General features: G+C 47.0%; 1 protein-coding gene across 1 annotated transcript in view; it reads right to left on the reverse strand.

The window, feature by feature from the left end:
- The window catches only part of LOC137436908 (tyrosine-protein kinase Src42A-like), a 34193-nt gene extending 13243 nt beyond the window's left edge, over positions 1 to 20950 (reverse strand). Inside the window, exons 1-4 of the mRNA XM_068131126.2 lie at positions 19924 to 20950; positions 5353 to 5474; positions 2729 to 2892; positions 1499 to 1667 (exon numbers count right to left, since the gene is read on the reverse strand). Coding sequence (XP_067987227.1) covers positions 1499 to 1667; positions 2729 to 2892; positions 5353 to 5474; positions 19924 to 20261 — 793 coding nt within the window. The 5' untranslated portion in view covers positions 20262 to 20950. The remainder of the gene's footprint in view (positions 1 to 1498; positions 1668 to 2728; positions 2893 to 5352; positions 5475 to 19923) is intronic.
- Between the last annotated feature and the right edge of the window lie 858 nt (positions 20951 to 21808).

Below are 21808 nucleotides of genomic sequence, written 5' to 3' on the forward strand. Positions count from 1 at the left end.
TCTGAATTCGGCAAATTGCACAGAATATCGTTCCGATCGCGCATGCATACAGAAGTGAGATAATCTTTTTACTGTGACTACCTGTCCGGCAATCAAACAAAATTGAAAATCATTCCAAATAGGAAACTTGCTGTTTTTAAAGATGTCATAAAGCACACAACAGGTATGAAGATGAACAAATGTAACGTGTTGGACAAGGTGGTGTAAAAGACGCTGCATCAACGACGATAAACTTCAGAATTATTTTTTCTCCAACCTTTAAAATCTCTTTTTATTTCAATTTAATTATACGAGTGAGATACCCGTGCTGCACACGGGTGGGAGGTCAGAAGCAAACAGGCAATGCAGATACGGCGAATGCTAAAGCATGAAACCAATAAATTCCACATTCATGTAGCACCTTCAGTCGCACGTCAGATATGGACAGCATGTTCGTGAAGGACTTCCATGAAAAACGTACCCATTCGCAAACAAACAGGTACGTTGACGTATAGAAACATCGATCGTTGGTCCGTGGCGTGTCTGCATATGGCGATTCGCGAAGTTCATGCTTGGAAAGTAGAAACCATCACAGCATGTCGTCATTTACTTGAACTCGATATCTCTTTTTTTCATTCCAAACAACATAACTCTAATCACAAATTAATCACAAAATAAACTTTTAACAACATTGTTAATGTTTCCTTCATTGGAAAAACTACCAAGTCAACAGTTAAAAGGATTTTGAGCCGATAGGTGTTACGGCCTCGGCAAGATCGATGGAGACAGCGATCTGTTAGCGTATACACCGCCCAAATAGCTATGTGGAAGTCTCTCATGACGAGATTAAACTCAGTTGTTTGAACTTTGGCCGAGGTCATTATTTACTTTTAATGATGTTTATATACGAATCAAAAAGAAGATAATTGGTTTTGGGTCATCCTTTCCGCATATCTCGTGGGATTGTGAGTTGGAGAGACGACCGTGATGGCGGGGAGGGGTTTGGCATTTTCTCAAGCAGGGATTCAACCCATGTCCTTATAAAAGGTCTTTGTCCGAGGTCACTGAGTCCGATCGGTGCAGCCGTTTGTGCGGCACCCGGGAAAATAACGTTATGCGGGAGTCCAAACCTGAAAATGCTGGAGGCCAAAGCTGAAATTGGAAAAACAATATAGCCTATTTTACTCCAGGAGATCCCAGGATTACCCACCCAAAATATCGTTGTGATCGGTTCAGCCGTTTTTGTGGTACCTTCGAACGGATGGACAGACAGACGGATGGACATTTGGTGAATTATAGTAAGATACTTGAACATTGTAGAACACAAATCGCCATTTTGGCACTTTCAGAAACCTTACGTTTAGCAGTGCGTACGTATATATTTGGACAACTTGTCCATAATCGGACCAGGAAGACAATATACACGTATCACAGCAATTACAAACAGATTGTAAGGATAAGAGATAATACACATTGAGAGGGACGATGCAGGTGCATTGTGCCCGATTCACGCACACACCTGGTTTGAGCATCTTGACAGCGACGGAAGTGGTGTTGTTCCAAATACCCTCGAACACATCCCCAAACTGTCCTGAGCCGAGTTTCTGCAGCATCCTGATCGAGTTCCGATCAATCTCCCACTGGTCGACCGTATTATACGAGAGCCCCCACGTGGAAGGAACCTCGAGCTGCAATAACATTGTAAAGTGAGACTCAGAAGGTAGAAAGGAGGGAGCACCACCTAAACGAGGCAGTGTGCAAGGATCTTTGAAAAAAAAAAAAATTAGCAGCAGTAACGATGTCTTGCAAAGTTCAATGGGCACAGTGGTTCGAGTGTGACTCAAGGTTTATGGGTGTACAGTGTTTGCTTTGGATGCAATTAAGTTTTCGAGTTTGAAGAGCAAGTTACATTATAATGTACAGGTGTGAAGGATCACCACCCCACCACCTGCATGTGCTTATGGAAATTACACAAATTTCGGGAATTATCAGGGGTTGGGGAGAGACCGAAAAGCTCCCAAAAGTCTGGTTTCTCCAGGACAATGCACCTGTACATTCCACACAAGTGGCTTTAAATTGTTCCAACCCCTCCCCTCCCATATATTTATTCAAAATATTTTAATGGAATGTTCCTTCCTTCACACATACAGTACCTGGATAACACGGATTCGGGTCGAGCTCAAAAAAGGGCAATCAATGCGATACACTCTTGTGTAATGACAAGGTAAACGCCAAGCCTGACATACATGTAAGCACTCCAGTTTATGAGCCCTCCATGGGTGTAAAGATTAAGACGAAGACGGGATTAAATTACCCATTTTATTACCCCGGTCTAGCAATGACAAGACCCGGTCTAGCCATGACAAGACCCGGTCTAGCAATGACAAGACCCGGTCTAGCCATGACAAGACCCGGTCTAGCAATGACAAGACCCGGTCTAGCCATGACAAGACCCAGTCTAGCCATGACAAGACCCGGTCTAGCAATGACAAGACCCGGTCTAGCCATGACAAGACCCGGTCTAGCCATGACAAGACCCGGTCTAGCAATGACAAGACCCGGTCTAGCAATGATAAGACCCGGTCTAGCATGGATAAGACACGTTCGAGCAATGATAAGACCCGTGCGGGTAAGAGGAAAGCACAGCAGCGCAATGGGATCATCCATTGTGATTGGCGGTGAAGTGGCGATTGTGAAACAACTGTTTGGCGACACGACCACTGGGGCTTGGGAAGGTTTGGCAACTTACGCAGATGCAAGACTTTTTCAAGACCACGCATAGGCCGTTGGCATTCTGGCTGTAGAACCGCACGAGCTCCTGAAGGGTTCCAAAGGTGGTGTGCCTGGCAACGAAAAAGCCACCAGAGTCGAGGCGACGAATGCGGTAATGTTTCGCCACATCTCCGTGTCTCACTGCCAAGGTTTAGGGGTTACAAGAAGGGTAGAGGTACGGTGAAAAGGTCGTCACATGAAGCACCGTGCTCTGTTCTCAGACCTGGGTGGGTTTCGTTAACGGAATCCATTTGGAGTTGAACTTGGCTCTGAGACGAATGTATGGACATGAATGAAAGATGATGCAATGCGGAGGATAATGTACACCTCAACCACACCATCATCACTCCAATGGAAGATTGGAATGATAGCAGCATTGACAACCGACCAGCAAATCCCAGACCCAATGGTTTAACCGGCCATCATACTAAAATACGCCATTTGTGTCTGTCTGATGAATTTTTGACGCCAATACATTCCGTCCTTACTTATCCAATCTCAACCAAACTTGACAGGATGACCAAGGGTTACATAATGAAGGGTGTAGCGCATTCCTTTGCCCCCCAACCCAAGGGGGTTTTCCCCACCATTGCCGTCAATGGGGTTACATGTTGAGGTGTATATCAATGTTAAATTAGCTTTATCATGGCGTTTTTCCAAAGATGCTTTGAATAACAAAATTAATGATAATAATCGCATATTATTAATGCCATGGCAAAACAATATGAAAACTATTAATGTCCCACTTCCGCAAGGCGTTTTTCCTGCAGTGATAACGTGTTTAAATTTGAGTACCAGTTCACTGGTAATTCCCTGCATTTCCGTGGGACCAACGGCTTCTACAGGAAGTAAAAATATTATAAACCACAAACGTATGATTTGCTTTTTAAACAGTCGCTAATGCTCTTTATAACACTAAACTAGGACGTGCCCGTACGTGGGTGCCCGTTCCTTGCCAAAAAAAAAAAAAAAAATGTCTTTGCCCATGGGCCCATGGGCGTGCCCGTAAGTGCGTGATGTGACCGTATAATGAATGTATCGTCCCGACGCCGCAGCTCGGATGGCGCTGCAGTTAATCGGGCCTGTATCGGCAGAGTTATTATAAACGTGTACTACAATCGATCGTACCTTACAACAATCAACACAGATTGCAACGTCAAATAAATGAATACGCTCTCAAATGTGCCGTCCGAGGCAGCGTCTGCTCGCCACGTTCAGCGTCACTATGACTATCCGTAAGTCCGGAAGTGACGTCCTCATTTGACTGTCCGGAAGGTCGCATATCGCAGTTACGATGAATCGCAAATTAGTTTTAATTAGTTTTAAAACATAGTTGAACGCCAACATAGTTTGCCAACGTGAAATAAATGAATACGCTCTCAAATGTGCCGTCCGAGGCAGAGTCTGTTCGCCACGTTCGGCACACGTGATAGCTCGCTGCTCTCCGATTGGTTGAATCGTACCCCTCTATTTACATGAAATGGTTTGGTCCAAAGCGAACGGCTTGCGAGTACGGTGACAATCCCCCCCCCCCCTCTATTTACATGAAATGGTTTGGTCCAAAGCGAACGGCTTGCGAGTACGGTGACAATCCCCCCCCCCCTCTATTTACATGAAATGGTTTGGTCCAAAGCGAACGGCTTGCGAGTACGGTGACAATCCCCCCCCTCTATTTACATGAAATGGTTTGGTCCAAAGCGAACGGCTTGCGGAGTTTGGTAAAGAAATCGCCATAGCGTGCACAAACGCGCAGGAAAGCGAAAGAATCGCAAATTAGTTTTAATTAGTTTTAAAACATAGTTTAACGCCAACATAGCGGCAACATAGTTTGCCAACGTGAAATAAATGAATACGCTCTCAAATGTGCCGTCCGAGGCAGAGTCTGTTCGCCACGTTCGGCACACGTGATAGCTCGCTGCTCTCTGATTGGTTGAATCGTTTTTTGGACATAGCTCGGTAACTACTTGTCCGATTAATATGAAACCTTGAAAAGGCACATCCTCGGGTCCCCAGCAATATACCTGGCAAGTTTCAAGTATATCGGACCCGTGGTTGTCGAGAAACAGCGGTCACAGACAAACACACAAACACACAAACACACAGACACACAGACACACAGAGATTACTGGAATTATAGATAGATGAAGAAATTTGGAGGAATCCCAACATCAATGAAGTAAGGTTTACTTACAGAACTGAGCAAAGATCTACTGTACTCGATATACCCTACAAATGTTGGGTAAATAACATGGCCCTTTCTACCACTACCGTGGCATTTTTCGTAGCGAACTTTTGAAACTCGCTCCTACTGTTTGATACGAAACTGAAAGGGAGGAAGACCAGGATGTGCTCATTTACCAAGCAGCTAGCTAGCGCTTGCCAAGCCAGCAGTTCCTTAATGGTTTTGAATGGAGTGCTTGCTCAAATGCTTAAAGAACTTGACGATCTCTCCACAAGAAACTTGGTAAATGAACACACACCCAATGTTCTTGAGATCCGACCATAGATCGACTGTAATCTATATACCCCAAAGAGGAATGACCCTTCTTGCCCCTCCCATAGTGTACTAGTTAATAAAAATGCTCCAAAAAGTGGACGCACCTGACAGGGAATAGTCATCTTGTCGACTCTCACTCTGCCGAATAAGGAAGGAGCCATTCCCATTCTGTGTAGACAGGAGCTGCTTCTCCGCGTCTGCCCGCTTCATGCCACCGAAGAACCATCTTGGTACAAGGGAGACAAAAGGACAATCATCAAAAGTCTGTATGAACACAATACAAGCAAAGCGACATGTTTACACCGCCTCCAAAAGCGACATGTTTACACCGCCTCCTAAAGTGACATGTTTACACCGCCTCCTAAAGCGACACGTTTACACCGCCTCCTAAAGCGACATGTTTACACCGCCTCCTAAAGCGACACGTTTACACCGCCTCCTAAAGCGACACGTTTACACCGCCTCCTAAAGTGACACGTTTACACCGCCTCCTAAAGCGACACGTTTACACCGCCTCCTAAAGCGACACGTTTACACCGCCTCCGAAAGCGACACGTTTACACCGCCTCCTAAAGCGACACGTTTACACCGCCTCCTAAAGCGACACGTTTACACCGCCTCCTAAAGCGACACGTTTACACCGCCTCCTAAAGCGACACGTTTACACCGCCTCCTAAAGCGACACGTTTACACCGCCTCCTAAAGCGACACGTTTACACCGCCTCCTAAAGCGACACGTTTACACCGCCTCCTAAAGCGACACGTTTACACCGCCTCCTAAAGCGACACGTTTACACCGCCTCCGAAACCGACATGTTTACACCGCCTCCTAAAGCGACATGTTTACACCGCCTCCTAAAGCGACATGTTTACACCGCCTCCTAAAGCGACACGTTTACACCGCCTCCTAAAGCGACACGTTTACACCGCCTCCTAAAGCGACACGTTTACACCGCCTCCAATTTGAAATCTGATTTCCAAGTTGTTCTGTGGAATTCCTTCCAATACCACCTTGAGTAATTCGATGGCAGGTGCGAGTGCCTCGGCCAAATAGGAAGTTTGTGGAGACATCAGCAGATGAAATTACAGCTATGCACACAACGGGCCGAAATCGTTGCAGGTGCATCAAGGTGGTGCTTTGTAATACAGTAATCCTGTACTTGTACATGCTCCAGGTGTGGGTGCACACAGAGGTTGTTGCCAGTGCTTCCTGCCCTAATTCCAAACATACCAACTGATTGGCAAACAGGATTGATGAATAACTTGGTGGATTTTAGAAACAGGTTCAGGGAGATTCTTTTCTCTCAAATTGAGTCAATATTGAACAAGAATAATCAGATTATTACAGAATACCAATGGTTACTCGGTAGAGTCGAGGCTACAATTGTTGGTCTACAAATCGGCGCAGTTTGAACTCTCGGTTTTTTTCAACTGGAAGATGGCAAAGGTGTGCTAAGTACATAGGGAAGCAAAGGTGTGCTGGGTGTGCTGACTATTGTGGGAGGCAAAGTTAATGAAGCTGTATTGGTCGTTCACCCTTCGTCAGAGCCAGAGCTTTGTGCTCGGACTCAGTTAAAGGCCCAATAGCAAGAGCAAACCTTTCTGTCAAGCTAGTTAACACACCTTTCCTTCCCACAATGGTCAGCAAGACTGCTAGACACACCTTTGCTTCCCACAATGGTCAGCTAGATTGCTAGAGCACACCTTTGCTTCCCACGATGGTCAGCTAGATTGCTAGAGCACACCTTTGCTTCCCACGATGGTCAGCTAGATTGCAAGAGCACACCTTTGCTTCCCACAATGGTCAGCTAGATTGCTAGAGCACACCTTTGCTTCCCACAATGGTCAGCTAGATTGTGAGAGCACACCTTTACTTCCCACAATGGTCAGCGAGATTGATAGAGCACACCTTTGCTTCCCACAATGGTCAGCTAGATTGCGAGAGCACACGGTTGCTTCCCACAATTGTCAGCTAGATTGATAGAGCACACCTTTGCTTCCCACAATGGTCAGCTAGATTGCTAGAGCACACGGTTGCTTCCCACAATGGTCAGCTAGATTGATAGAGCACACCTTTGCTTCCCACAATGGTCAGCCAGATTGATAGAGCACACCTTTGCTTCCCACAATGGTCAGCTAGATTGATGGAGCACACCTTTACTTCCCACAATGGTCAGCTAGATTGATGGAGCACACCTTTGCTTCCCACAATGGTCAGCTAGATTGATAGAGCACACCTTTGCTTCCCACAATGGTCAGCTAGATTGATAGAGCACACCTTTGCTTCCCACAATGGTCAGCTAGATTGCTAGAGCACACGGTTGCTTCCCACAATGGTCAGCTAGATTGCTAGAGCACACCTTTGCTTCCCACAATGGTCAGCTAGATTGCTAGAGCACACCTTTGCTTCCCACAATTGTCATATAGATTGCTAGAGCACACCTGTGCTTCCCACAATGGTCAGCTAGATTGATAGAGCACACCTTTGCTTCCCACAATGGTCAGCTAGATTGCTAAAGCACACCTTTGCTTCCCACAATGGTCAGCTAGATTGCGAGAGCACACGGTTGCTTCCCACAATTGTCAGCTAGATTGATAGAGCACACCTTTGCTTCCCACAATGGTCAGCTAGATTGCTAGAGCACACGGTTGCTTCCCACAATGGTCAGCTAGATTGCTAGAGCACACCTTTGCTTCCCACAATTGTCATATAGATTGCTAGAGCACACCTGTGCTTCCCACAATGGTCAGCTAGATTGATAGAGCACACCTTTGCTTCCCACAATGGTCAGTAGATTGATAGAGCACACCTTTGCTTCCCACAATGGTCAGCTAGATTGCTAAAGCACACCTTTGCTTCCCACAATGGTCAGCTAGATTGAAAGAGCACACCTTTGCTTCCCACAATGGTCAGCTAGATTGCTAGAGCACACCTTTGCTTCCCACAATGGTCAGCTAGATTGCTAGAGCACACCTTTGCTTCCCACAATGGTCAGCAAACCTTTATTTATAAAAGTTTTGTAAACAGAGAGTTTCTGTGCATCATAAAAATACACAGAATGATACCGACATGTAATGGACATGTAACGCTAACAATGTAATGTTCAGCCAACATGTTCTCTGACAGGTTCCCCAGTTTACCCGTGAATATCCGGAATTCGCACGTGCATACTGTGCACTGCACACACAAATTGCCATGCACATGTACCGTGTCACGTGACAGTGGTACACCTGGTGCTGAGCAAATTGCAACGCAGCACATTTGGTGAACCGTCTCAGCGGTGAAAAACATTTTCATTGACGTCTAATCGTCATAAACGTGATGCCACGTCTTTCCGAAAATGAGCCCCTACCTGCTATTGGCATATTTGTGCGTGTGTGTGTCTATGTATGTGTGTCGCTATGTTTGTGTGTGTGTGTGTGTGTGTGTGTGTGTATGTGTGTGTGTGCGTGCATGTGTGTGTGTGTCGCTGTGTTTGTGTGTGTGTGTGTGTATGTGTGTGTCGCTGTGTTTGTGTGTGTGTCGCTGTTTGTGTGTGTGTCGCTGTGTTTGTGTGTGTGTCTGTGTGTGTGTGTGCGTGCATGTGTGTGTATCGCTGTGTTTGTGTGTGTGTGTGTGTATATGTATGTCTGTGTGTGTGTGTGTGTGTGTATCTGTGTGTGTCTCTCTCTGTGTGTGTGTGTGTGTCGCTGTGTCTGTGTGTGTGTCGCTGTGTATGTGTGTGTGTCGCTGCGTCTGTGTGTGTGTCGCTGCGTCTGTGTGTGTGTCGCTGCATCTGTGTGTGTGTCGCTGCGTCTGTGTGTGTGTCGCTGTGTCTGTGTGTGTGTCGCTGCGTCTGTGTGTGTGTGTGTGTCGCTGTGTCTGTGTGTGTGTCGCTCTGTCTGTGTGTGTGTCGCTGTGTCTGTGTGTGTGTCGCTGTGTCTGTGTGTGTGTCACTGTGTCTGTGTGTGTGTGTGTGTGTGTGTGTGTCTCAGTGTGTGTGTCTCAGTGTGTGTGTGTCTCAGTGTGTGTGTGTGTGTGTGTCTCAGTGTGTGTGTGTGTCTGTGTGTGTGTGTCTCTGTATGTGTGTGTCTCTGTGTGTGTGTGTGTGTGTGTGTGTGTCGGTGTGTGTGTGTGTGTGTCTCTGTGTGTGTGTCTCTGTGTGTGTGTCTCTGTGTGTGTGTCTCTGTGTGTGTGTCTCTGTGTGTGTGTCTCTGTGTGTGTGTGTGTCTCTGTGTGTGTGTCTCTGTGTGTGTGTCTCTGTGTGTGTGTCTCTGTGTGTGTGTCTCTGTGTGTGCGTCTCTGTGTGTGCGTCTCTGTGTGTGCGTCTCTGTGTGTGCGTCTCTGTGTGTGCGTCTCTGTGTGTGCGTCTCTGTGTGTGCGTCTCTGTGTGTGCGTCTCTGTGTGTGCGTCTCTGTGTGTGCGTCTCTGTGTGTGTGTCTCTGTGTGTGTGTCTCTGTGTGTGTGTCTCTGTGTGTGTGTCTCTGTGTGTGTGTCTCTGTGTGTGTGTCTCTGTGTGTGTGTCTCTGTGTGTGTGTCTCTGTGTGTGTGTCTCTCTGTGTGTGTGTGTCTCTGTGTGTGTGTGTCTCAGTGTGTTTATGTGTCTCTGTGTTTAAGTGTCTCTGTGTTTATGTGTCTCTGTGTTTATGTGTCTCTGTGTTTATGTGTCTCTGTGTGTGTCGCTGTGTTTATGCGTGTGTCTTTGTGTGTGTCGCTGTGTTTATGTGTGTGTCTCTGTGTGTGTCGCTGTGTTTATGTGTTTGTCTCTGTGTCCTTTGTTGTCTTCATTCATTCATTCCCTTGCTTGTCGAGCTCACCTGCCACCCACCCGACAATCAATACATTGTCCTTTTTACCCTCTGCCACTTCGCTCTTCCATGAGCCTACGTTTTGTATACAAAATAGTCTGATTAACAAGCATCTCTACTTGGGGATAATTTAACTGTCCATTACTAATTACAATAGTTGTTTCCAACACTATTTAAATAGAACAAGCATTCTGAGTATTGCGCTGCAATACATGTCCCCTACCGACAGTCTGTCGTCCGGAAAACTGTTGGGGAAATTAAAAAGGGTTATTTACCCACAGGTTCTGAATCGTTCCCAATTGCTAATTACCTCAGGACGGGCTCACCTGTGATTCGCACTCGGGACTTCGATTTATACACCTTGCAGACAGGTCAGCAGAAGCACGAGAAAATAAGTTGTTGATGAAGAACCTTTCGAGTCGCTAAATATCAGTAATTTATTTTATTTTCTGGTTCATGAGCAATTATCGATGTGTATATATATATTGTTGCAGACGCGGTTTTAGATGTTATTTTACCGAGCGGTTGGTATTACCGCGTCCGAACAGTTACTCCCCGATTAGAACCCGATTCCACCCGACGTTGACCAGATCGCACCGCAGATATTCAATCGGGAAACCTCTAAAGCGACCGAAAGAGAAGGAAAAGAGAAGAAGACAGAGTACGGAGGAAGAACAGATTTATTATACACACACAAGCAAAAAGAAAGAGCGACCAAAATTATTTACAAGCAATGGATGGAAAAAGCAGTCACACAGTGCATCGTTAGCTTATTCTATTCAATTTACTTAATCCCAAGACAACGAGTAGGACAGACGACGTTCACACTTACACGGGGGATATTGCAGGCAGGTAGGGCTTGAGGTGGATTGCTGGAGGGGGGAGGCAGGGTCGGAGGCAGCAGCTCTCAATTCCTCGCGCTTTTGGCGGGAAAACCCTCCGTCGCGTATCCGCTGCTGTAGACGTCACGCGCTGGCTTGTGTCACACCTGCTCCTCTCCTTCTGGTGGAGCCGTCTCCCTCCTTTCAGCGCGTCTCTCCAAAGCTGGTTTCCTTTCCGAGTACCTCTCCTCTTTGGCTTGGAGCGTTTCGCATCTCACCGCTCCTCTTGGTGTCGCCTCTTCGCTCATCTCCCAGGTCATCTCGTGAAGCAGTCCCTTACAGTCGCTTTTATCACTCGGGGCGGAATCAAGCCGCCGGCTCCGAGGGCACGCCTACCGGGTCGCTCACCGCGGTGCTGATTGGCTGTTAGGGCTGGCTCACTCCTCCCCTCTATGACGAGGTGGAGACACGCCTTTCTTCTCCGAGGTTAGCACATGGGCAATGGCGGCTTGCGGGATTGAACACCACTCGCCCCCCTTTTGAAAAGAACTTTGGAGAGCGGAGATGTTTGGGGAAATTGCAAGGGCCTACGCTTATTTTGTTTGATACAATGCAAAGCCAATCTAGTGGGAAACACATATTTAGCCTACATAGAATAAGGAAATACACTATTTAAAAAGATATATCGTGGCCTGCGTGTAAGTTTCATGGAATTAACTAGGAGGACGGCTGCGACCATTATTTACATTACCAGGGTGTTACACATAACAAAACCATACTTTTCACATTCGTTACACTTCCTCCAAAATTGTTACACTTCTCAAAAAACCGTTACACTTCTCAAAACCGTTACAATATGTTGCTCGGCTTGGCTCCGCCCCTCCCGAAAGCACGTGCTGTGTCGCGCTTTTGATGGTCGCAGACGAGGCTGAGGGCGCCTGGTGCGGCTTGAGGAGAACTCGAGAATAAACAAGAGATATCCATTTTCTTTTAATACTTTCGTTTAATTAACGATATCTGCCAAACCACGTGCCCTATCGCAAATCCCAAAAGGACATTTTAGTCGACTGATATGCTGAACAGATCTGTGAGGTTTCCCCTCGATTGGATCAAAAATTAGGGAGGGGCTCGGTTTTAAAGGTTCATGCTTAAAAACGTCATAACTCTGAAACCATGTGATGCATGACTTCATGCTCGCTCAATTTTTTGTTCGTCATGGGTATGCGATTCTGCTTGCAAAGTTCGGCCTCGCTCTGTTCAGCCATTGCAGAGAAAAAGGGGTTTTCGTGTTTTCACGAAAACAATATGGCGGCCGAACCACGTGATCTGTGACATCATAATTACCATTAAAATATCCCACACATCGAGTCCCTCCTATGGTGAAAATTTGATCTCAATCGGTCCTATTTATTGCAGAGAAATTGGTTTTTAAAGGAAATTAAAACTTAAAATGGTACTGAGTTAAGGATCATCAGAAATCAGAATTCCCAAAGTTCAAAGTGCCATAACTTTGTCAAAAATGATCGAAACGTCGTGAAGTTCGAACTTGATCTGTAACTTATCATGAAGAAACCATGTGCCAAGTTTGAAATCATTAGCATTCAGAGTTTAGAAAAAAAAGTCCGGAAAACTGTTCTTTGCGTGACGGACTGACGGACTGACAGACGGAGGGACGGCGTGCAAACCTATAGTCCCCTCCGGTGTACACCGGTAGTGGACTAACAAGCATTCTGAGTATTGCGCTGCAATACATGTCCCCTACCGGCAGTCTGTCGTCCGGAAAACTGTTGGGGAAATTACCAAAGTTTAAAGTGCCATAACTTTGTCAAAAATGATCGAAACGTCGTGAAGTTCGAACTTGATCTGTAACTTATCATGAGGAAACCATGTGCGAAGTTTGAAATCATTAGCTTTAAGAGTTTAGAAAAAAAAAGTCCGGAAAACTGTTCTTTGCATGACGGACTGACAGACAGAGGGACGGAGTGCAATCCTATTGTCCCCTCCGGGTACACCGGTAGGGGACTAATAATCACATTATACCTTTTAATAACCATGGGTGAGTAAAAGCACATACATGTAAAGTGTGTCAGTTATATCTTAGCAGTTGTATTCTGTTTAACAATCATGTTAGACTATATACGTGGGATGGATGGCAGGGTAGTTGTTTTTCAGCTACCTCAGGAAGTGACATCCCTGCCCTATGCGAGTTCTGGGCTGAGCCCACTTTGGACGTCAAGGGCAGCAGTCATCATTCCGACGACCTGACCAGTCTGCTCCAACTATGTGCATCAGACTTCACATTGCATTTACTGCACCTGCAGCCAATGATGCTCATAGGAATAGAGAGTGGGAGAAGGATGGCACACACCTCTATCACTTTAATCGCTTCTCTGTGCAGGTTTTTCCCTTCATGAGCACCAGTTCACCTGCTCACCTCCCATTTTCACTTATCCAGCCAAAGGACAATGCTTAGTGTGCATGCCAATGGAGGGAAGAGATTCGTCAAAAGTGACAACTAACCATCATCATACGTGAGATAAATATGCGTTGCAAGTATCAATTACTTACGGACCTCCGCTTCCGGTCTTGCTGGCGAGGTTTCGTTTATTCGCAGCTTTCCACGCTCTCCATCGAAATCGAAGTGAAGTAATTGTTCCCATTTCTATTTTCGTTATAACTGTATTTATTTTATGGTGTTGTACGTATAGTGTGTCCCGAGGAAGATTTTCAATGCAAATCTTTCATACCTGTATAGAAAATCGTGTTAATTCGTGTCGTGTCTTTTGAGGCCTTGTACAGTGTCCAACCTTGAGGCTTTGTTTTTCTCTCAGTGGTCCGTCGTTTGTGCTCCAATAACTTTCGTTCTCTGTTTTCCCAGTCTTTTCACCCCATAGCCTACTTCCTTGTTTAAAATTTCAACTAACAAAAAACAAAAACATTTCCTTCTCTGTTCTTATTTGTTGTTCTCATTCCTTTATTCGTTCTTATTCGTTCGTTCGTTCTTTGACCACGTGTTCCTCCCCCATTTCCCCAGATAGTTTTCACTGTTAAACTTTATAATGTTTCCACTTTCCCCTCAAGTTCTGTATTCCGTCGTATATTATAACACCTTTTTCTTCTTCTTCTTTAAAAGGCTGCTTTCGACTTGCTCACCAAATCTATTCATCCCCAAAAAAAGTCTCATCTCTGCCTCTTTTCTACATTCCCTAAACTCTCCTGCACTCCATCCTCCCTCCAGCGTCCTTAAACGTATTTTTGACTCGAAGCTCACAAGAAACTCATTTTGCAATAAATGTTCGTTTCCCATTAATCGTACACTTTCTAAAATCCAATATCACCCCTCCCCTCCAAATCTTCCCCATCACCCCTCCCCTCCAAATCTTCCCCATCACCAATCCCTTTCAAATCTTCCCCCTTGCCCCTCCCCTCCAAAACCTCCCCATCACCCATCCCTTTCAAATCTCCCCCCACACCCCTCCCCTCCAAGACTCCCCCTCGCCCCTCCCCTCCTAGACTCCCCCCTCACCCCTCCAAATCTCCCCCATATACCATCCCTTTCAAATCCCTCCCCTTGTCCCTTCCCTGCTAAACTCCCCTCTCGCCCTTCCCCTTCAAATCTCCCCACCCTCATTTCTTCTCAATTTCCCCCCTCTCACTCCCCTCCTCAAAGTGTCCTCCCCGCTTCTTCCCCCTTCCAACTCTCACCTCCATCTCCCCCAACCTTCTGCCTCGCTCTTCCCCCTCCTCAAATAACACCTCATTGTGCCTTACCCAATCACCATCAAACCTTTTGTCCGCCCCATCCTTCCCTTTCTCCGAGCTATTCTGAAATCTCTGACACACCTTCAACAGCTCTCCCTACCTCTCCCTACCTCTTCCACCTCTTCCACATCTTCCACATCTTCCACATCTTACCCGACCCACCCTCCCCCCTGTTCTGTATCCGATGCTCCCCCTTCCTCTTCATTAACGCAATTGACCTCAAACATCTGGGGCCTTCGTTCAAACTTAACTGATCTCTCCATACAGGTTGCTTCTGACAAACCAGACGTGATCTGCTTAACAGAAACTTTCCTCCTTCATGATGTCTCTGATTCCTTAGTATCTCTCCCGGGTTACTCCCTCCTCCGGTATGATAGACCTGAGCCTCGTCCTGGAGGTGGGGTTGCTATCTTTATCAAAAACTCTCTTCCTCACTCGCCCTGCACTGCACTCTCTCCACCTCACCCCCAGGAATACCTCTGGCTACGGCTTCCCCTTCGCTCCCACCTCTTGTTCATATGTGCGTTGTACCGTCCACCAAACAGTGATGACTTCATCTACATCTCGCTGTCTGATAATATGGACCAACTTCTATCTACTCATCCCAACTCTGTCTTCCTCATATGTGGTGATTTCAATTGTCACCATGCCAGTTGGCTGGGTGTGGGTACCTCTCTAACCAGCCATGGCTCCTCAGCAAAGGTCTTCTGTGACTCACTGGGACTGACACAATCTGTCAATTTCCCGACCCGGATCTCAGTCAACAGAGCATCTTCTCTTCTGGACTTGGTTATGACTAACTTCCCTGAAAATGTCTGCTGCTCTTCTTCTGCTCCAATCTGCTCGTCTGATCATGTGCTTGTTAAACTGGACATCTCTCTGACATTCTCAGGGAGCCTGCTCAGCGTCGACGAGTCTGGCATTTCACTCAGGCCAACTGGCACGGTCTTCAAGCAGCCATCAATCATCTGGACTGGTCTCCCATCTCTACCACCTCTGACATCAACTAATCCTGGGAATTCTTCCAAAGTAAATTGCTCTCTCTCATGCACAGATTTATCCCATCTCGTCTTCAATTGTCATACCCTTCCTCCCGTCCATGGTACACGGAATCTTGTGGTGAGGCTATTGCCCAGAAACAACTTGCCTCGTCTCCTGGAAAGCAAATCCAACGGAAGGAAATCTCATTTCCTTTCACAAAGCCCGAAACAAGTGTGTCCACCCTCAGGAGAGCCAGGAAACAATATCTCTCCGTTCTCAAGACCGAACTCTCTTATCTGTCTCCCTCTTCCAAATCCTGGTGGCATCTGGTCAAATCTGTTTCTGGTGTTTGTTCCCCCTCCATCCCCTCCCTTACCTCAAACGGCTACACAGCTGACTCCGCACGTGAAAAAGCTGAATGCCTCAACTCTGTGTTTGCCTCTAAATCTTGTGTCCCAAACCCATCCCTTTCTGTACCCACCGTACCCAGTCGTACCCAGCTGCTCCTGGACTCCATGTCCTTTTCTCCTGACAAGGTGGAAAAGTTTCTGTCAACCCTCGACTCTGATTCTGCAACTGGACCTGACGGCATCAGCCCACGGGTCCTAAAATCCTGTTCTTCTGCTCTTTCACTCCCTCTGTCTGTTCTATTCACCCTCTCTTTTGCTCAAGGTCAACTGCCATCTGCTTGGAAATCAGCCAACATCACCACTTTGCACAAAAAAGGTGCAAAAACAGATCCTAGCAACTACAGACCAATCAGCCTTCTCCCAATTATCAGCAAAGTCATGGAATCCATCATTGCTTCAGATATGAAATCTTTCCTCTTCTCCAATGGCTTGATCTCTGATCATCAATTTGGTTTCAGACCAGGTCACTCTACTCTGGACATGCTGCTTCTGCTGTCTCAACAATGGATGGAGGTCCTCAATGCCAAACAGGAAATTAGAGCTGTCTCCCTTGACATATCACGTGCCTTCGATACGGTCTGGCACCACGCTCTGCTCACCAAACTCTCCTCCTTTGGTATCCATGGAAATCTCCACGCATGGCTGGCGGACTTCCTCTCTAGTCATAGTCAACGTGTGGCCCTGAATGGGTTTCTCTCATCTCCTCTTCCTGTTCAGGCTGGAGTTCCCCAAGGCAGTGTTCTGGGCCCTGTGCTTTTTCTGGTCTTCATCAATGATCTCTCTGACTCTCTTGAAAATCCTCTCTATCTCTTTGCTGATGACTCCACTCTATGCCGCTCCATTCCTCATCCCTCAGATCGGCAGTCTGCAGCCTCCTCACTCTCTGCAGACCTGGACAAAATCACAGACTGGGCAAACAAGTGGAACATGTCTTTCAATCCTGACAAATCTCACACTCTTACGATGTCTCTCCGAAAAGACCGACTGGACAACACTCCCATCTACTTTCTGAATAATCCTCTCCAAGAAGTTCTGTCACTCAAGCTTTTGGGTCTCACTATCTGCCATGATCTTTCCTGGGAAAACCACATTTCCAAGCTGGCCTCCAAAGCCAGTCGCCGACTAGGCATCCTCCGTCGTGCGAAGTCCTTCCTTGGCACACCTGAACTCCTCACCACATACAAGGCTTTCATCCGCAGCTCAATGGAGTACTGCTCTCCCCTCTGGGCTGGTGCTCCTGCCTCACACCTAGCTCGTCTTCACGCTGTTGAAACCAAAGCATTCAGAATCATTGGAATCTCCCGTGATGACGTTATCTCCGAGGGCGTTTCACTTTCTCACCGCAGGCAGGTTGGTGGTCTTTCCGTCTTCTACCGACTCCTCTCCGGCCTTGCTCCCCCAGCTCTGTCTGGGCTCTGTCCCCCAAATATTCCTACAGGTCGCACAAGATCTGCCTGCAACCCTCTTATGGTTAAACTGCCAAAATCAAGACTCTCTGCTCACCTTCACTCCTTCATTCCTCTTTTTTCCCGCCTCTGGAACAAACTCCCTCACTCTTCAATCCCACTCCTCCCTCTAGGTCTTTAAAACGGCTGTTCACCACCATCTCTTATCTTCCCCAATCCAAAACCTTGATCTTTTCTACCCCCGCTAATTTCACCCCAAATCCACTTTTTGAGGTGCTGACTTCTTTCCTGGAAGTCCTTGGTGTCCTTGCGTTTTATACCTATCCTGCCCCCCCCCCCCCCCACCTCCCAAGCCCTCTCCCTCCCACACATCTCCCTGCTCTCAAATGTTGTGTTTGTGAGCTTCCTCCCCTTCTCTCCCCATCTTGTCGACTGCTCCCCTTTTTATATACTTTGTTTGCTTGTTTGTTTGATTTGTTTGTTTGATAAATATTAGCTCTTTCACGAGCCTAGACTCTGTATACAAAAAATAAATTAAAAAAACTTGGTTTTTTTGTCCTTTTCATCCTCTCCACCTTCTCTATCCTCTAAATCTCACAAGTGCACTCTCACTTTCAGATCGATACGTGCCTCAAAGCTTTAGCGCAGAGGCAACTGCAGTTACAGAGTAAATAAGGAAGAGCAGAGATTTCAGACCCTCGCTAGAACGTGTTTTTCGTGTTTTAAGGCTTATGTGTTAAAACAAATATGGCGGCAGAACCACGTGACCAATGATATTATTTATTTATTTTCTCCACCAATGTATCGTTAGATGACGCTCAACAAATTTTATCCTGATCGAATGAAGTTTTGTACTTGTCGATTTATGACGTCATAATGGAGGCACCAACGACATCATGATTAACATGTTATTCCCCATGGAGAGTTCTTTACAATGAGGCATGTCTCAATTTTTTCTATTCAGTGCTTTTGGAGATGTAGAGACCTTGCAAAGTTTTTCGGTTTTTCCAAGATGGCGCCCATACCACGTGACCCGTGACCGTACCACGTCATAATTATCAGTTAAAAATTCTGCAGGTGGAGGTGCACCTGGTGAAAATTTCGTGTTAATCGGACCAACGGTTGCCGATAAAATGAATTTTTAAAAATGTAGACACGCCACACGCGCGACATACGTCAGTACGCAACCGATCGCTTAACCCTCTTTTTCGCTTCGCGAGCGCGGGGTTATAACAAACATCCAATGACGTACCTGTCAAGGTGCGGAGGGGGTTTCAGGGGCGGATGCAGAATTTTTTTTGGGTGGGTTTCACTTGAGGTTAAAATATTCACAGTTGGCAAAATCTACCACCAAGTCAATGTATTCGTCTTTTTTTTTTTTTCACTTCACAAAATTTATCTAAAAGATGTAACATGACCATTTTACAACAAATCTAAACGCTGCGTATCGGGAATTAACGCAGAGCTTGAGGAGAAAAGTAACGTGGCTTAATTGTTGTGGGAAAGAAAAATGCGAACGAGATTGTCCAACGATATCTCGCACGACGATCAGGTGACACACTAGAAAGGCACTCGGGAGAGCGCACACCTCCACCAGACTGAACAGGTTATGTTTTGTATCCCACTGATAAACCGGATCTGGATTTGCACCTGAACCAAAATCTAATCGGCTTCTTATTGTCGCCCAACCAACTCATCCGCCAAGTTTAGTTATAAAACGTCCACAACCTTTTGACATAACACGCTATACGTCGTTTTTAGCCCCGTCAGTTTCACTCAATACGTGATAAATCAAGTATTAAATTAAATAATTATCGTATCTGGATCCTGATCCGGATCTTCACAAAAATCGAATCGATTTGTCCTCGTCACAAACACCTGTCCACCACGTTTCGGCCCAATCCGTCCACAACTTTTTGAAATATCGTGCGATATATCGTTGTTGCCCCTTTAGCCTGGTGTTGGCTTAGCGGTTAGGGTGCCGGCTTGGGATCCGAGGATCCTGGGTTCGAATCCCGGTCGATCGCTGAATTAACACCAGGGGGGTTGACTCAGCCTGTCATCCTTCCGAGGTCGGCTAATTGAGTACCTGTTCACTGGTAATTCCCTGTGTGTCGCAAGACGCGACTAACAGGGTTGGCGGCAGGAAGAGCATAAAACATTGCTTCAAAAAGGGGGCCATGGTGCCCGAAAAAGAGTCAACCCCTGCTCTGCGGGGGAAAATGACCCCCAAAGGTGGTTGTCTATCGTTGTTGCCCTTTCTCTCAATGGCAAAGAATCACTTTTTAAAAAATGAATAATTCTCGTATCCGGATTCGGAATTTCCCAAAATTCAAATCAATTCTTCCTTGTCAAACACTCAACCTGCCCACAGATTTCATCTAAACCCGTCAATAACTTTGTGAGACGTCCTCCTGCACGCAAACAAACCGACAGCAGTGAAACAACCTGTGTCCATCCCAGGTGGCATTTGGGGGGTGGGGGTGGGGGAGGCAAGGTACACTCACGGCTCCGCTTCTATGCTGGCGTGTGGGGCCACGTAGTTGGACGGGATGTAACCGCTGCGCTGCTGCTCCGAGCGATGGGGAAACATTCTCGCCACCCACCAGTTACCTCTGGTGTCCAAGACCTCGAGTATTTGTCCCTGCGTGAAGCTCAGGTCCTCCTCGGTTCGCGCATCGTAGCCGTAAAGCGCCACGTAGAGCTTGAGCCCCGCGTCGAGCTGGTGAGGAACCGTGTGATCTCCCGAGGTGCCATGAACGTCCAAGGGCGGTTTCGTGCACCAGCAACAGCGGGTCCACGGGCAGCCGCAGCACGGGAGAAGGGTGTGGAAACGGCTCCACATCCCGGCTCGGGCCCGGAACCTCCACCGCCCGACGAGCCTCGATCGAAGGTCGCGGCGACGATGCTCTCGAAGATCAGGAACGAGACACCTTCGACGCGCGGTGACTCGTCCCTCATTCGACAGGTGGAGACGAAGCAGGAACCCGAGCCGAGACCGCTTCGAAGTTCGTTTCTTGTGCCGACCGCGCAATCAAAACTGCAGGTTCCCTTCGGTAAAATAAAAGATCTTTTTCCGCTTCAAGTCGCTTGAGACGTCCCCGATGACGTCACCGGGCGTCACACCGCCCCGGAAAAATGCGATGACGTAAAGGGGGCGGTGCCTCCGTGTCACGCGCTATTATATATTCATGACCTCGGTGGAGGATGTTCCGGGTTCGGGCTTCCCTCGACCTGTCGACCTGTACTTTGTGCTTGTATTGGAACCTCCGCGTGGTTGAATCACCATAGATACTGTGATTCGATTTGTGCGTCGACCTAGGTATGCGTAACCATTTGAAAACAGCCGATGGTGCTTCCACCTGTCTTGCTCTCAGCAAGCGACACTGTCATGACGTCTTGCGGAGGCTATGGATCTTGGTTCTCGGGGGTAGAACCCGGGCAAAACGTAACATTGGGAATCGGAACTTGTGGTCCATATCTCCTGCAAGCCGCCATTTTATCGGAATCTCGATGTTCCCGAACACACAGCACGCCCGGCAAATTTGATTGGTCGGGATGTCGTAAAATGACGTCATATTTCTCGGCGCGCAAAACTAAAGTTTTAAAAACAATATTATTGTTTCACTGTTCACAGACGTCAGTCAATGATCAGGTCTAACGTTGCCAGCCAGGCTTTGGGATCTTCGGGTCCTGCTCGGAACACGAACCTGCACTTATTGTATGGAATCTTGTCCCGAGCACAGAGGAGTAAGTTGATTGTTTTCCTCTGTCTGCCTGGCAGTCAAACCAAACCGAAAATTACGTACTGCAAACGGCAAACTTACTATTTTTAGGGACGTTATAAAGGACACAAACAGCAGGATATGGGAAACTAATCTAACCTGTTAAATAAAGTGGTGTAATAGGCGTTGCATCAAGGGTGGTGAACCTCCAATTGTTTAACTTCAGTTTATGTTTCACATGAGGAGTAAATGTGTGGTGGAGGTCAAGTGTTAGCTGGTTTGGTAATCTGCCCTGATCCTGAAGGTAACGAGGACGGATCAACTGCAAATGCAAGATCATCCGGTGGGGTCATCTCAATGAACTCCCCTGGCCAGATTGTTGTTGACCTTGGGGGTGTGCGAAGGACATAGCCTCATCTAACTCTACATGAGCTGGACAAAGCATGGGGTCAGGATCTGTAAACATAGGTGGTGGGGTCACCAACTAGCACTTGGTGTTTGGCTGGTCGAATTGACACGTCGATTTGCATGAAAGGGATTCCTGTAAGTTCTCCCTCAGCACCCTCAGCCCTCAGCTGAGGACCCTCACTTCACTTTGAGCTTCCGGACCCTCAGCGTCGGTTCACCACCCTCAGCTTCAAGGTTCTCCATGACTAGGCCCTCAAAA

This window comes from Myxine glutinosa, unplaced genomic scaffold (genome assembly GCF_964187855.1).
Source record: "Myxine glutinosa unplaced genomic scaffold, kmMyxGlut1.1 SCAFFOLD_669, whole genome shotgun sequence".
Lineage (NCBI taxonomy): Eukaryota > Metazoa > Chordata > Myxini > Myxiniformes > Myxinidae > Myxine > Myxine glutinosa.